Here is a 15,963-nt window from a genome sequence, read left to right on the forward strand (position 1 = left end):
GACTTGTGCATTAACAAAAGGCTGCATAATGATGGAGGTATACACCAATGCAAAATGAAACACTAAAAGAGTACATAATTGTCTCTTTTTTTTTTATACAGAGCACATCAGTTCTTCCTATTCATTTAGCAGCAACCTACAGAAGGGAAAAAAGCCTACTCTGTTTATTAGAACTAGGAGCAGACCCAGATATAAGGTAAGCTGCACGTATGGTGGTTTCTCAATCTCAGGGACTGTGTGGTATTTGATGGTTAAGCAAGACAAAAGATTTTGCGTAAGGGGAAAACTAGCTGTAGATCTCCTGACATTTAACACAACTTTTAAAATACCTAATCTACCAGTCTTCACCTAAGGGTCATGTCTCACTCCCCGCCTTAAGCTTTATTTTCAAGATTTTTTCTTTCTATCTTAATTGAGAGCTGGGCTTTATTATGTCCAAATGTCTGTGGTACCTGGTACTGGTCTTCTCCTCTCTAGCCTTGCAATCCAACTGGCATAGCCTTATATTACCCCCTAAAGGATTCTCTCTTGACCTGCTCTCTTTAAGCGGTCTTCAGCCTAGCTCTACAGTGCTTCTGTGAATCCTACAATGCAGGCCCTAACTTAGGGGATGCCCTCAGGCACTTCCACTCCAGGTGGACATGGCATCAAATGGCTTGCCCATTTAGGTGGTTCCCTCTGACACCATGTCTGTCAGAAGTGGGCAATGGGAGTTATATGACATACAGGTTTATGTCTCATGAACAGCCCATCTACAAAGTTTGCAGTTGGCCAAGAAAATGCTAAAAAGAATCTGGAGCCCCTGACAATATTATAGTAATCTTCTGAATGGTATTTAGGGATAGCAACACATTGAGGCTTCCAGTGTATTGTACTAACCTGTATATAAAATGCTAACATTAAGTTTGTATGGGCATATAGTTCTGCTTTTGCTACATATAATGCTCTTTAGTATAAGAAATATAATGGCCATGACTATGAATGTATTACTGCAAAACTGACTTGATTTATAATCAATACGAAAATGGTAATACACTTTTTATAAAGAATAAAAACAGATGGAAAACACAAAAATAATACAATATCGAAATAATGAACCCATCTAATTTGACTACATAACGAATATATATATATATTTAATGTTTTAAAATGGAAGTTAAAGGAAAAAAGAAAACTATCATAGATGAGAGCAACCCTCAGTCATAACAGCAACTGAAGTTATGACAGAGCATTCCGCAGCACACCTCTCCGTGATGCATTGAAAGTTCAGATACAATTTGTGTACTTGGCAAACCAATATATGTTGACAACTGGTTTTATGTTATGCCACAGTGAAGCATAATGACTTTTTTCCTTATTCGGAGGTCCAGCAAGTTTGCAAGGTGATAATTCTTAAGTAAGTATTGGTGCAATTAGTTTCAACGTGATAGAGCAGTACTATTTTTATCATAGAATCATATGGCCGTTTTTACTACTCAAGAATAAAAACGTGCATTACATTTACAATAACATTTAAGTTTTATCTTATTTTACAGAGACTTCAGGGGCCGCACAGCACTACATCTCATAATAACGCACTGGCCAAATATAATACCAAAATGGACTGAAAAGAAAACCACGTTTCAGAAAGCCATGGCATCAATGCAAAATCGAACAGAAGCATGCCTGCGCATTGTCTGTGAACACGGAGTTGAGATTAACGCTGAAGTAGAGGGTGAAAACCGACAAACACCACTACACCTAGCGGTACGCTATGGAGCCTACCCAGCCATCTCCATTCTGGCTCAGAACGGAGCCAGAGTGAATGCAATGGATCAATATGGCATGACACCTCTTCACATGGCCGCAGGTACGCTCAACACCAAGATGGTAGAAATGTTGATCACGCACGGAGCCAACGTTAACAGTATTATTCCCCATTCTGGAAATACTTCTCTGAAGCTGGCGGTATGTACAGCTTCTGCAAAAGGAGGTAAGGTATTGGGAACTGATACAGACTGCATTCGCTTACTGTTAATGAATGGAGCCAGTGTCAATGTGCAAGATGAAGAAGGAAGAACCGCAATTCATGATGCCTGCCAAGGAGGAAGGGATGAAATTGTGGATCTTCTCTTGAAATTTGAAGCAGATGTGAATCTCTTAACAAAATTAGGAGAATCTCCCATTTTTGTTTTCCTTCAACGGCGTTCAAATCTAAGATCTGTATTGCTGTTCAGCAAGTTGCTAAGTCTTTCATACCCGCTTAGGTTGACCAACAACCAAGGTGATCTTCCCAGTGGTCTCCTAAACCCAGAGTTTCAAAAGCAAAAGGACTTTCTTCTGCACTTGTCTCGAGATGCCACGCCGTTGCAAGATATCTGCAGAATCACAATTAGAAACATGTACGGAGAAAAACACAAATTTCGTTTAAAACAATTGCTTCCAGGGGTGCTTTGCGAGTTTGTGTACAACTACCATGATTTCTCAGAATTTCTGCAACTAACCCCAGAAATGAAACAGTTGCAAGCTATCACACTCCAAGAAGAACTGCTCCAGATACTGGGAAACATGAACTTGAGGGAGTGAACTAAACATGAAATGTCCTCCATTTCTGTGGGTCCTTAAACATTCTACGGAATATTAAAGCCAACCAGCAAACATTCGAATTTTGCCATTTATATCAACTTTCATGGTCTAGATTGGGCTCCTGTTGCTTGAGTGGTTAAGGGTCCTCACAGAGGAATCATTACCACATTTATCAATTACTTGAATGAAATCTGGAAATACCCAGATTCTGCAACCACAGGCCAGTCTATCGTGGCTTCTTGCATGATCCTGGATACGGTACTCAATGCTACGTCTCTAGGATTACAACTATGCTGGGAGCCATCCCTTGATCCTTTGCTTTCTGGCTGCAGGGTTTCTTTTTTACATCTGTTAGGTCCACCTAAGTAACTCAGGAGACTTTAGAAAACAAACAATTTTGTTTTAAGACTCCTCAGTTTTCAGGTGCCAGGGAATAACTCAAATTTGAACATCCTTTGCTCTACAGTATTTGACAGGCTCTCCAATTTGCTGTCCATTTTTTCATTTGGTGACGGCACATTGAATAAATTCCTTGAATTCAGCATTGTCGATTTGTACTAACTCAGAATGAGCAATGATGTCTGTGGTTCTTTTACAAATGCAGCAATTGCTAACTAATCAACCCCACATTGATTTGCATCCTAAGAGAAACTACACTGTGTCTGCTTGTTTATTCTGCATTTTCATAAATTCAGTCACCAACTAGTTTTGACTCAACTCAGAAAAAGCACATGGAAATATCCGCACGCTTTTCACTTAAGAAACAGATACGAGTCTGAGGGGTTGAAGAAAAAACACTCAAAGTGAGATAGGGTGTGAATGCTGATGTTCATGTTAAAAGGTTAGCGGTGAAAGTTTGGGAGGCCACGGTATGGCCCACAAAGTGGTGAATATAAAGGAGTGACTAATTGTCTTTCATAAACAGCAAAAAGATGAGGGAATTCATACCCCATGCAAGTGTTGAGCACTGGCAAAATAATAATCCGACAGATATTGGTATCTATGAACTGGAAGAGATAAAAACAGATACAAAAAAAAAACTGAGGTTGTTCAGATATAGGTCAACATGGTCACCAATCAGCTATTTCAGCAGTTTAAAAATCAAGGGGAGGAGGCTAAAAGACAGGAGGTTGTTCAGGAGGCAAACTAGTGCAAGAAAGGGTAATCAAATAATTTTTAAATAAACAAAGGTGAGCATACGGGGCTAGGAAACTAATGACTGCCTTACCAAAGGAGAGAAGGTAGGTAAATTCAGATTTGAGATTTGATGAGGGAAAGCAAACACAGAAGTAAAAAAAAGCATCTCCCAACTTTTATGGCATTCTAGCTAGCAAAGTAAAGAGACATTTGAGGACCAGAGACGTCTGCATGCATGTTAAAAATACTCATTTTGAGGGCGTGGCCAGGCGACAACGAAGATGGCTGCTTAGGTCCCGAGCTCCGCTGAGCTAACTGTGCTGCCAGTGACCATCCGCTCCATTATCCGGGCTGCACGCATCGGAGTCCCCGCGCCACACTCCCGAAGGGTGGCGCGACTGCTGGAGACCAGGAGCGGCGCTCAGAAAGCGAAGGGACGCTCGGCGACTCCGGCTGCTGTTGTCGCGACGGCGTCAGTGATCGGCTGGAGCCGGAGGCGCGGGCTCACCGCCAATCGAGGCCCCGGCGTGCGGCCTACCTCGTATGCGGGGCTGGCGGGGAACGGATCGCTGTGGGCAGCGGTCGAGCAGCTGTGAGCTGCGGAGGGTCTCAAGCGCTTTGCTGTGGAGGGTACCGGTGCCGCTGACGACCGGCAGGGGCGGATCGCGTATGAGGAGCTGAGCCCCGGGCCTGTATCCTAGCATGCGGGTGAGTCCGGTGTAAAGGAGGGGCTGCATACCCGTGGAGACATCATTCCCGGTTGGAGCGGAAGGGAGAGTGCGGCGGCCCTACCAGTGGATCACCGCGGGGCAAGGCTGCGGGAGAAGCAGCGATCGACGGCGGTGAAGCAGCTTAACGGGTGCGGCCTGCCCGGGGGTGTGACGAGCCCGGACCAGCATTCAATCGCCCGGTGGCTTGGGGGACCCCGAGTGTGGCTCCCGCCCGGTGGATGGTGTAAGCGGAGGGTGTGAGGGATCGACGGCAGGAGTGGTGCCGACGCTGCTGATCCTCCCACGCGCAGGGTTACAGCCGGAGGGGCGGCGACGGGGTGCTGTCCCGAGCGGCGAGGAGGTGACAACGTGGGCCGGGAGTCCTTACCGGCGACTGGGCTGAGAGACGTCGGTCGCCATGCGCCCAAAGGTGGGGAAGCCCACGCAGACTAACAAGCTGGACAAGTATGCGGTGCCCACTGGCCCGATGCTCTCTGGGGTACCGATGGACGCTAACGCAGAGACGACGGAGCCCTCCCTGACCTCCATTATGGCCGCCATACAGACCTTGGGCACTAATCTTGAGACCAAAGTGGATAAGATCGCGATCGAGGTCAACCTTCTGCGCACGGACCTCGGCAAAACCACGGAGAGGTCCAAAGCCAATGAGACGAACATTACGGCCCTGCAGGCCTCGGAGAAGCGGCTTGAGGGCCGCATCAACGAGCTCGTCTTCCAACACCGCCAAATGGCACTGCGGCTCGAGGATCAAGAGGGGAGGGCGCGGCGCAGCAACATCCGCGTCGTAGGTGTGCCGGAGGGAATGGAGGGGGACAGCGTGGAGCTCTTTCTCGAGGACCTCATTCTCCAACACCTGAAGCAAGGGAGGCTTTCGAAGCTCTTCACAGTTGAACGCGCTCACCGGGCCCCGATCCCCAAGCCCAGACCGGGGGCCCCGCCCAGGACAATTATCGCCAAGATCCTGAACTACCGGGACAGGGACGCTATCCTTCAGGAGGCCAGGCGGCAGGGGGATCTTCAGCGCGAAGGGGCCACTATCAGATTCTTCCCAGATTTCACGCTCCGAGTGCAGCAGGAGCGCCGCTCGTTCCTGGGCGTCAAGGCGGCCAAATACATGATGTTTTTCCCCGCCAAGCTGAAAATCATCGCGGAGGGCAAGTCGTACTTCTTCACTTCGCCGGCTGCGGTCCAGGAATGGCTCGACATGGCGCAGACAGAGGATCGCAGTAGGCGCGAACGTGACCGCCCGCTGCGGGTGGTGGAGGCGTCCCCTGGATTGGCGGCGGACGGACTGGGGAGAGCAGAGCAGAGCCAAGGGTCGTGGCGGTCCAGATCGAACAGCCCCCGCTGGGACTCTCCCCCGGACACGGCGAAACGCTGAGCCTTTCGCCCACGGCCTCAGGCCGCAACGAACAGTAATGTATTTGATATGGGCTGGGGTTCCAAAGACTATGGTGGGGCTCTGGGGAGGGAGTGGATGCTCTCCCGCTAATTGACATTGAGGGGGTCCCTTGATTGCCTTGCATGCTTGATGGTGTAACAGTTTGGGTAGCACAGTGGTGGCGGCGGCTGGAGTGGGTGCCGGCCTCAGTTCTCCCCCACATAGTTTCTCCGGGGAGGGTGGCTACTCTCTCCGGGTTGGGATGGGCGACAGGCGCTCTGCTAATTGGGGAAGTGGGTAGTTTAAGACCTACGGAGCAGGGGGCAGGGTGGGGGGTGGGGGGGCTCGTTTGGGGAAATGTTACAGCTGGTGCACTCGTGTTGCTGCGACTGTCAGGTGTCGACTCATTGGAGTCGGTCCTACCTGTGCTATGTATAGCTGTGGGGTGTAGGGGGGTGGGGGGGGAGGGTGGGGAAGTTGCATGTTTGTTTTGGTCACACACTGATGGGCGACAAGGGGTGGCGGGCAGCGCCGGTGCTTGGAGATGGACAGGGTTCTACAGCAGGGACTATGGCTAGCGGACTGAGCTGGACCCCCTTGGCCGATTTGCGGGTCTGTCGGGGAGGTGGGCGGGTCGACGGGTTAACTTTGTCTCCATATATATCCCTCCCGGCCTGCAGACACAGGCATACGTGGACTTGGGGAAACTCCTGCTCTCCCTCCCTGACGGACAGTTGCTCATAGGGGGGGACTTTAATGCCGTGGCCTCCGGCACCCTAGACAGGACCCACCCAGGGACACGCCCCCGGGGCAAAGGTGGTTGGCAGATTTCATCGACGCCTTCGGGCTCACGGACGCCTGGCGGCTGCTGCACCCTGCGAGTAGGCACTTCACATTCCACTCTGGTCCACATCGCTCTTTCTCCCGCCTGGACTACGTCCTGACCTCCATGCTGCCGGACATGCTCATCCGAGAGGCCTCCCTCCTGGCGCGTGGTATGTCTGACCATTCACCAGTATACATACAGATCGCGCTAGGGGGTGGCCGGGAGGGATGCGTCTCCCCAATACTCGCTTGGCGTCTCAAGAGCGAGGACCTGCAGAAAAAACTGACCAGCACCATTGAGCGCTATTTCGAGCTCAACATTGGGTCGACGGGCTCCGCGGTAACCCTGTGGGAGGCTTTCAAGGCGGTGTTGCGGGGGAGGCCCTTTCGGCCATTGCCGGTGGCCGTAAAGAACGAGAGGCGCAGGTCGCCTCGGTCGAGACGGACCTGCGAGCGTTGGAAGAGGCAGCATGTGAGGAGACGGAGCCAGGTGTGCAACATCGGCTGCGACTCAAAACCGCAGAGTATAAAGAGCTTGTCACGCTCGCTGCCCAGACGGCCATTCAGCATAAGGTGGGCAAGCTGTATGACCAGGGAGATAAGGCAGGCAAACTTATTGCATGGCTGGACAAAAAGCAGCGGGCCACGACGGTGGTGCCGGTGGTGCCGGTGATCACGACAATGTCGGGCGCTACGATCACGGAGCCTACAGAAATTGTTGAGGAATTTGCGGGACACTTCCGGCGGGTTTACAGCAGGGGTCAGACCGGCCAGAGGAGGACTCAGACGACTTACTGGCGGACATTCGCATGCCCCGTCTGTCGGAGGCCGACTGGGACGCCCTGGAGGCCCCCCTCGCCGCGTCCGAATTGGAGCGTGCGATTGTGGACCTTAGCCCGGGGAAAGCGCTAGGCCCCAATGGTTTGCCTATCGAGCTTTACAAGTTAAAGCCGGATGTCCTTAGCGTGCATCTCCTCCAATTGTTCGAGGAGAGCGCAGCAGCGGGGATATTGCCGCGCGACCAGCGCCTGGCTACCATAGTGGCCATTCCAAAAGAAGGGAAGCCAAGAGATGCCTGCTCCTCGTACAGGCCGATCTCTCTGCTGAACGCGGAGCCGAAAATTCTTGCTAAGACCCTTGCAAACAGGCTCCACTCGGTCCTCCCCAAGCTGGTCCACCCGGACCAATCCGGCTTCATGCCCCACCGTAACACGGCGCTTAACATCCGCCGTCTGCACGGGGTACTGGGAAGGTGCCACACGATTCAGGAAGACGCGGTGGTGGTGTCGCTGGACGCCACCATGGCATTCGACACCCTCGAGTGGCCATACATGATGGCCGTACTCCGAAAACTGGGATTTGGCCCGTGTTTCGTTGCTTGGGTCCGCCTTCTATATTCGGAGCCACTGGCCCAGGTGGTAATTAACGGTAGGGTGTCTGCGGTGTTTGGCCTCGAACGAGGCACCAGACAGGGATGCCCGCTCTCCCCCCTCCTATTCGCGCTCTCTTGAACCGTTGGCGTCTTGGATCCGGCAGGCCCGCTGCATAATGGGGCTGCGGTGGGCGGAGGGCTGGGAAGACAAGATTTCGCTATATGCAGACGATCTCCTTCTCTACCTCTCACACCCACGGAGATCTATTCTGGCGGCAATAGATATCTTTGTCAGTTTTGGGAAGAACTCCGGATTCCGCATCAACTGGGCTAAGTCTGTCCTCTATGTTCTCCATGGCGGCCCTCTCCGGCTTCCTGACAGCTGCCCGCTTGTAGTGGCGGAGGAGGGATTTCGATACCTCGGAGTGTTTATCACACTGGATAGGACTCTCCGGTTTGAAAAGAACCTCATGCCACCGTTCCAACGGTTCCAGCGTGATTCGACCTCGTGGCAGCAGCTGCCATTGTCACTGCTGAGTCGTGCGGCCCTTTTTAAAATGATGGCGCTCCCTAGATTTTTGTACGCTCTCCAAAACCACCCGGACCTGGTGCCTGCCTCGTACTTTGCGGCGATGGAAGCAGCGCAGCGGACCCTCCTGTGGTCGGGTACACCCAGAATAGCGTTACGAAAACTCACGCTGGGGTGGTATGACGGGGGGATAGCCCTCCCGGATATTCGCAAGTACTATTGGGCCGCTCACCTCTCGGCGATAAATCAGGGGACATATTGCGACGGGAACGACCCGGGGTACGCGATGGATAGATGGATGCTCCCGGGGGGAAACTTCGAGGTTGCGCTGTACTCCAGACTGGGCAGACTCCACCTCACGGGGCCGACGAAGCATTCGGTTCAAATATGGCACGCCGCGCACCGGGCGCTGGGATGGTCTAACACGCTTACCCTGGCCACACCCCTGTGGGCATCGGAGAGGCTAGGTAGCCTGCGTCACACAAAGGGGTTTCGTAGCTGGGATCTTATTGGGATCTCCCGGGTGGGGGACCTTTGGGGGCCGGAGGGGGTCAGATCCTTTGCCTATCTCCAGGGCACTTACGACCTGGCGCGCACGGAATATTTTAGGTATCTACAGGTCCGTCACTCCCTCCAAGCTAATATCCCCTCGGGCACTAGACCCCTGCAGGCCTCCCCGCTTGAGGACAGGTTACTGGATGGCCACATGCCAGAGCATGCCATCTCGCTCACATACAAGAAACTGATTAACAATCCCCCTGATCCTCTCGACTCCCTGAAAGAGAAGTGGGTGGCGGATGGCCTTGAGATTGATGACGAGGAGTGGACCATCGCTCTGGCATCTCCTAGGGAAGTAGCGATATCGGCTAGACTCCGTCTGGTGCAGCTTAAAATACTGCACAGGGTATACGTCTCCTGCACCAGGCTACAGGCGATGGGGAGGGGAGGGGAGGGACTGTGTCGGCGGGGGTGCGGAGAGAGGGGCTCCTTCTTCCATGTTTTGTGGGAATGCCCAGGGGTGCAGCGGTACTGGAGGCGAGTGGTGTCCTGCATGGGTGAGGTATGGGAGTCTCCTATTCGCACTGAGGCCAAGCGGTGCTTGCTTAACATTTGGGAGCCTACGGACTTGCCCCAACGAGGGAGACTCTGGGTTGCGCTTGGGCAAATGGTTGCAAAAAGGAACATTGCCCGTCTGTGGGGGGCATCGACTCCACCTAAACTGGCGGACTGGCAAAACGATATGGACTGGTGCATGCTACAGGAGAAGGCGGTATATACGGCGCGAGGGTGCCCACGAAAGTGGGGGGAGGTGTGGTCACTCTGGAACACCTACCGAGGGGACATAGTTGAGCCTCCGCAAGCCCGGCTGTCTGGCCTGGAGACTCCGGTCTAATCAAGGCTGGTGCCCGACCTCAAGTATATTGGTTTAGTCTTCCTGCTGTCTCTGTAAGTTGCCGGTGCTGTGACACCCCAGATGTGATTGAACTGTTTAGACCAGTCTTTTGTGACCTGATTTTGTTATGTTTTTAAAAACAATAAAAAGATTTTACAAAAAAAAAAAAATACTCATTTTATTGTAAATGCATTAATTTTCTGTAAGTTGTGGAATACTTTGTGCAGTTTTACAAGTACAGAAAGCTATTTACAGTTCCCAAGCATTTGATTTTCAAACCATACAAGGCATGCGACTACTTAAGCAGCTGTTTATGGAACATGCCATGGTTTTGACCCTCCTAAAGAAACCCAAATCCGACCCTCTGAATTTGTTAAATTATAGACCTAATTCGATGCTTCCTATAATGACTAAAATCTTGGAAAAACATGTCAACAGATAAATGTCGGTCTTTGTGGAGTCGCACAACTTGTTACAGCCCCCTTGTCGCAGTTCAGAGCAGGACAGTACAGAATCCACACTTCTAGGAGTCACAGAACATCTCAGACGATTCTTGGATGAGGGTGGGACTGCAGCGCTGATTTTATTAGACCTCAGCGCTGCTTTCAATACTGTGTTGCATGCTTTCCTATTGGAGAGGCTAGTTTCTATAAGGTTTCAGGGCACAGCCTCGTCTTGGATGACATCTTTCTTGAGACCATACCTTCCAGGTCACCTCAGCAAATGTTTCCTCCACACGACATGCTCTTACTTCAGGGGTCCTTCGGGGTTCAGCCTCAAGTCCGACCTTGTTCATGGTCTATATTAAACCTTTGGCTAAACTAGTGGAGAGCTTTGGCCTGACCATTTTTCCTACACGGATGACATACAATTTTATTTATTCTCGGTCTTCCGTGCAGGATTGCTCTTCGGTGGTCTTGAATTTGTGCTCTGACGGGTCTGCTTCGTGGATGAACTTCAAACTCTTTGAAGCTGAATGGAAAAAGATGGGGATAAGGTATTGGGAAAGATCCAGCCCTTTGGGGCACACAGTATTGGCCTCAAAATGTAGGTGCACTTCCTGCACTGGTTCAAAAGGTGAAAAACCTTGGTTTCTTGTTGGACAACGATGTGTCCATGAAGCCTTAGGTCGCAAAGGTGGCTGCCAAATGCTTTGGGGTTCTGAAATGTCTGCGAATATTCCTTTGGATTCTTCTTTTGTCTGCTCAAAGGACAGTCATTCAGGGCCTTATTTTATCCAGATTGGACTATGACAACATCCTTTACCTGGGAGCTGATAAAAAGGCTGCAGGTGGTTCAAAACTGGCAGCTATGCTACTTTACAGACTCCCAAAAATGCCTTGGCTTCTTCTCTCCTGAAGGAATTGCACTGGCTTAAGGTGGAGAAGCATATTCAATTTAAAACTCTCTACTTTGGGCACCGTACTAGATCAGGAGCTGGCCCTCGCTATCTACCTGGATTAGCAAAACCTTATCTTTTGACTTGTTCACTACACTCTAGCGATCATTCTCTATTCATTATTCCAAGAGTTAAACTGACTAATTGGGGAGAATATTCCTCCACCTATATGGGCCTTAAACTTTGGAACAGTCTTCTGCTAACTTTGCGAGGTTGCACTTCTTTGTCTTCCTTTCGGAAATTGTTGAAAACTTGGTTGTTTGAGTAGTGTGATGTGACTGCACCTTATATGTAGTTAGCGTCGGGAAACCCTGTTGTAGGTAGCTGCTCCCACTTTATAAGCTCTTTGAACAATAATAATAAGCTTTTGTTTAGAAATGGATACAGTGCGACTGAATCAATTTATGGTTTACGAAAACAAGGAGGATTTAACCACGGTAGGGCTCCAATATCAACTATGCAATCTATTTCTGGATGAACACACAAAAAATAAAAATGGTGTGAATGTAATTTAATACAAAACGACCGTAGATTGAGGTCAGGGAGTTAACACTCAGGAGAGGTTACTTGAGGAAAATAGCCAATGATGAATCAGCCTAATTTATTTTTTAAAAGACCCGGTCACATGTAAATTGAAAAGATGGACACAGACGGCCAAAGGAAATGGGAACATTGCACAGAGGCTTCTGCAACAAAACAAAGTTCAGCAAATATAATTTATCCGTTTTAATTCTGTTAAACGACAGTCAATGTTTATACTGCTAATGAAAGAATTTTACTACTTTAAAATCACAAAATTCTATATAAATTTTACTTCAGAATAAAAAGGAAGAATATGCAATATTTCTGGTCACATGCTGATGCTGCAAAGCATTTTCAGGTCGAAGCGTACCACACAGCGCAGCTGTCTGGCTGTGAAAAGACTTCTTGTGGGCATTCGGAAGGCTTCTTTGGGAATGCACTCCGCACATTGCTTACCACTTGGTTTGTAACTCACATTTTCTGGCTTTTTATTTGCGGACTTTATTTGCTTTAGGCTGTCCACCATATCTTTTTTGCTCCAGTGGAGCAAACCTTGTTCACCATTGGTCCTTGTATTCTATTCCACGAGTACTAGCTTTCTGTAAACATGGTTTTAATCTTGTCACATTTGCTGTGAGTTCAAAGACAGAGGTCAAATACAAGGCTCTGTCTTCCGAGGGAGCTTGGTGTTTACTTTTCTTGCTCTGACTTCAAAGTGAGAAGATTTGTGTGACAATCTTAATTGTTGTATAAGTTTTTTTTATTGATAACCAGAAACACCGCCATGATTCACAAATATACAAAAGGAAGTGGCTGTGAATAAGCAAAACTGTCCTTTACACTGAATTTATTCGCCCACAGATTTTAAAAAAAAGACGCTACCTAGACATGCAAAAAATAGTTTTTTTTTTTTTTTTTAAAAAAGGGGGGAAACTAGTGTCACATTACATATATATATAGATATATAAAACAATGGATGTTTATAATATGAAATCTTATTTCAGATATATAAATCTAGTTGCCAGTACTGAACAATGCACTTCAATATTCATCTGATACCTCCTACCTAGGAGAATCCCAAATTCTCTTGGATTTATTCAGTGTGCCTACCCTTTGGGCATACAGTTACTCTAGTTTCTGAACACAATCGATTTTCATTATCCAGCATTTGAATATGGGAGGAATAGGGGATTTCCACCTGTGAAAAATAAGTGAGTTTACAACTAATGAGCCAATGAATAAGTACTGTTGCTGTCGCAACCTTAGGTAACAGTTGGAGGGTGAGATCCCGAATAACGCCCCCTGTAAGTCTGGTTCTATTTGGACTTGTAGTTTTTCACCCAAGGTGGCCATAATTTTACTCCAATAATCAAAGAATTGGGGCTAAAGAAACCCCACATGCACCTCCCGGATGCCCACATCTCAAATATTTGGCAGATGAGGTTGAAAACATCTGTTACAAAGTCAGCTCCTTGCAGAGCCTCATGAGCCATTCGATTAAATCTAACCCAGCTAGAAAAGCCCATACTACACTCAATATATCACTAAGTTGAGGAAAAAGCTGTGAGAGTAGTTGATTTGTGGAGATCCAAATATAAAATTTGATACCAGTTTCCTAGCCCTATAGGTTTATTAGCTGTGTTGGATGTCTGGATAAAGGCCCGAAGACAGTCGTTAATTTGAAGGTAGGAAAGTGCGAGATCGGATTAAATATTAGCATTATCTGCCGCTACCTGTTCCCAGGTTTTTGTCTGTCCTGCTAATAAAAATTTGCCAATATAATACACTGCCTTCTCCCGTTTCTTAATAGAGCTATTTTGCAGAGATAAGCCTATTAACCCACATTCTTTCAAAGGTATCAAGAAATGTGTCACACGGAACTGGTATTCTTCTTGAAGTCTGATAAACGTTTTAACTATTGCTTGTGAAAACTTATATCAGGAGTGTTTGGACAGATTCAGGATTTTTAGGAAGGCTGGTAGCACAGTTCCAGATTGAACCAACATTTTCTGTAGATAAAAGCAGCTCGAAGAGGGGCTTCCTGTGGCTGCACGATCCAGCCAATCAAGAAAGGCAGTTTGGCAATATTTCCACATATGGGGAAGTGCCAGACCTCCATCCTCAACAGATAGCTAAAGCGCAGAAAGTTTAGTACGGGTTACTTTCCTTGCCATAGGAAGTATTCCAAGATTTGATCAACCTCCTTAAAGAAAGATTGCCTGAATGTGATCATTAGATTTGAGAAAACAAAAACAAATAGAGGAACGATTGACATTTTGACTATCGCTACCTATCCGATGATGGACAGTGGTAAGTTGTGCCAGCTAGTTAACATTGGACGTACCTTACCAAGGATGGCAGCATAGTTTAATTTGAACAAATCTAAGAAATCATGTGAGACAAAGATGCCCAAATACCATATAGGGCAAGTTGTTTAAAAGTTCTGTTGCATATCTAAAGGAAAAATTGAGGGTGACAAGTGATACAGAAGCACCTCAGATTTACCCTGGTTGATTTTATAGCCTCCACTATCCGAAAACGATTGTATTTTACTGAAGGTCCTATGGACATTAAGGGTTATACCTGCTAGAAAGAGAATTATATCATTGGCGAGTAGTTTTAGTTTCAGGGCACCGGAAAGTGGCGGCAGGATTTTCGATTCTTGCCTGAGGGCCATCGCCAAAGGCTCAAAGAGCAAACAATACCAGTGATATTGGACCACCCCGACGCATGCCTCTAAATATAAAGATGGTTCCTGCTGTCTGGGCATTTATCGTAATTTTTGTCTCTGTCTTGGCATATAAATTGCGCAGCCGCACTACAAGTTTTGAAGGGAATCCAAAGCGCAGGAGGATCGCAAATAAAACCTCCCACTGTACACAGTCCACGGTCAAAAGCCTTCTCAGCATCCAGCACAATTATTGATGCATCTACATTGTTGGTTGAATAGTAATCTATTACCAGAAAAATACAGTTTGTATTTAATACATAGTTCTGCCCGGTAAAAATCCACTTTGGTCGCTCAGTACCAATGAAGATGCAGCAGGGCCAGCCTTAACATAATGATTTTAGCAAGGAGTTTTTAGTCTTAGTTCAAGAGACTTGTAGCAAGGAACGAACCTGGCTGCTCTGGGGGTTTATCTTTCTTAAGGAATCTGATGATCCCAGCCTCAGTAAATTCCTTTGGAATTTCACCGCCATCTAGAAATTCATTATATAGCACAGCTAGAAAATCCACCAGCTGTGTGGCAAATATTTTATAGAATTCAGACAGTATACCATTGTTGCCGCACGCTTTGGCATTGGGAAGGAGCTTTATAGCTGTGCTAATTTTCTCATAATAGAAGCTTTAATCCTCTCTTGTGATTAGTTCTCCAAAAAAGGAGTTTAATCAGGTGCAAAAAGGTTTCAATTGCACAGGGTAAGGGTTTGCTTCTGGAGGTATAAAGGTCCGCATAATGATCTAAAAACACCCTGCCTATTGTTCTATATATGTCACAATGCAGTTCTGCTTTGCAGCATCTAAAATTGCTTTGATGGCCCCCTTATTACATTTCTTATTAATCGACCATGCTAAGAAGTATCACACATGCTCGCTCTCCTCATATAATGTTTGAAAGCAAGTACTATGCTATATTACATCTTTAGAGATAAAATAATCTTTAAGATGCTGGCTTGCCTCCGCCAGTTTGGTATTAGACTCGGTGGTATGTAAGTGGAGGTCTGCTCTTTTGGCCTGCTCCAGTTCTTGTCGCAGAGTAATAATTTCCTTGTGCCTAGCTCTATTTATTTGGGCAGTGTAGGAGATAGCTTCTTCCCATATAAATATCCCCCCAGATTAGATAGTTAGCAGCCATACCAATGTTGCTATGGAAAAACTGGGTTAATGCAGCGCACATGATTGTGACCCAGCCCTCTTTGCGTTAGTAGAGATGTATCAAGGGACTATTGTGGCCTTTCCTTCAGAGGGCTGTTCATTTTAAGATCTACATATAGAACTGATTTATCAGAGAACGGGTTCGAGAGTATGTATACTTGAACCTGCTTTTCTCTAACTATGCAATATTAAAAAATCATCAATATGAGACGCTGAATTGAAACACTTAGAG

General features: G+C 47.6%; 2 protein-coding genes across 2 annotated transcripts in view; one reads left to right on the top strand and one right to left on the bottom strand.

Moving 5' to 3' along the window:
* The window catches only part of ANKRD61 (ankyrin repeat domain 61), a 45,328-nt gene extending 42,237 nt beyond the window's left edge, over positions 1-3,091 (top strand). The window contains exons 2-3 of the mRNA XM_085630209.1: positions 102-196; positions 1,536-3,091. Coding sequence (XP_085486335.1) covers positions 102-196; positions 1,536-2,565 — 1,125 coding nt within the window. The 3' untranslated portion in view covers positions 2,566-3,091. The remainder of the gene's footprint in view (positions 1-101; positions 197-1,535) is intronic.
* The window catches only part of EIF2AK1 (eukaryotic translation initiation factor 2 alpha kinase 1), a 326,533-nt gene that overhangs the window by 62,580 nt on the left and 247,990 nt on the right, over positions 1-15,963 (bottom strand). The gene's annotated exons all lie outside the window — the stretch shown is intronic.

The sequence above is a fragment of the Triturus cristatus genome, chromosome 10, assembly GCF_964204655.1.
Source record: "Triturus cristatus chromosome 10, aTriCri1.1, whole genome shotgun sequence".
Taxonomy (NCBI): domain Eukaryota; kingdom Metazoa; phylum Chordata; class Amphibia; order Caudata; family Salamandridae; genus Triturus; species Triturus cristatus.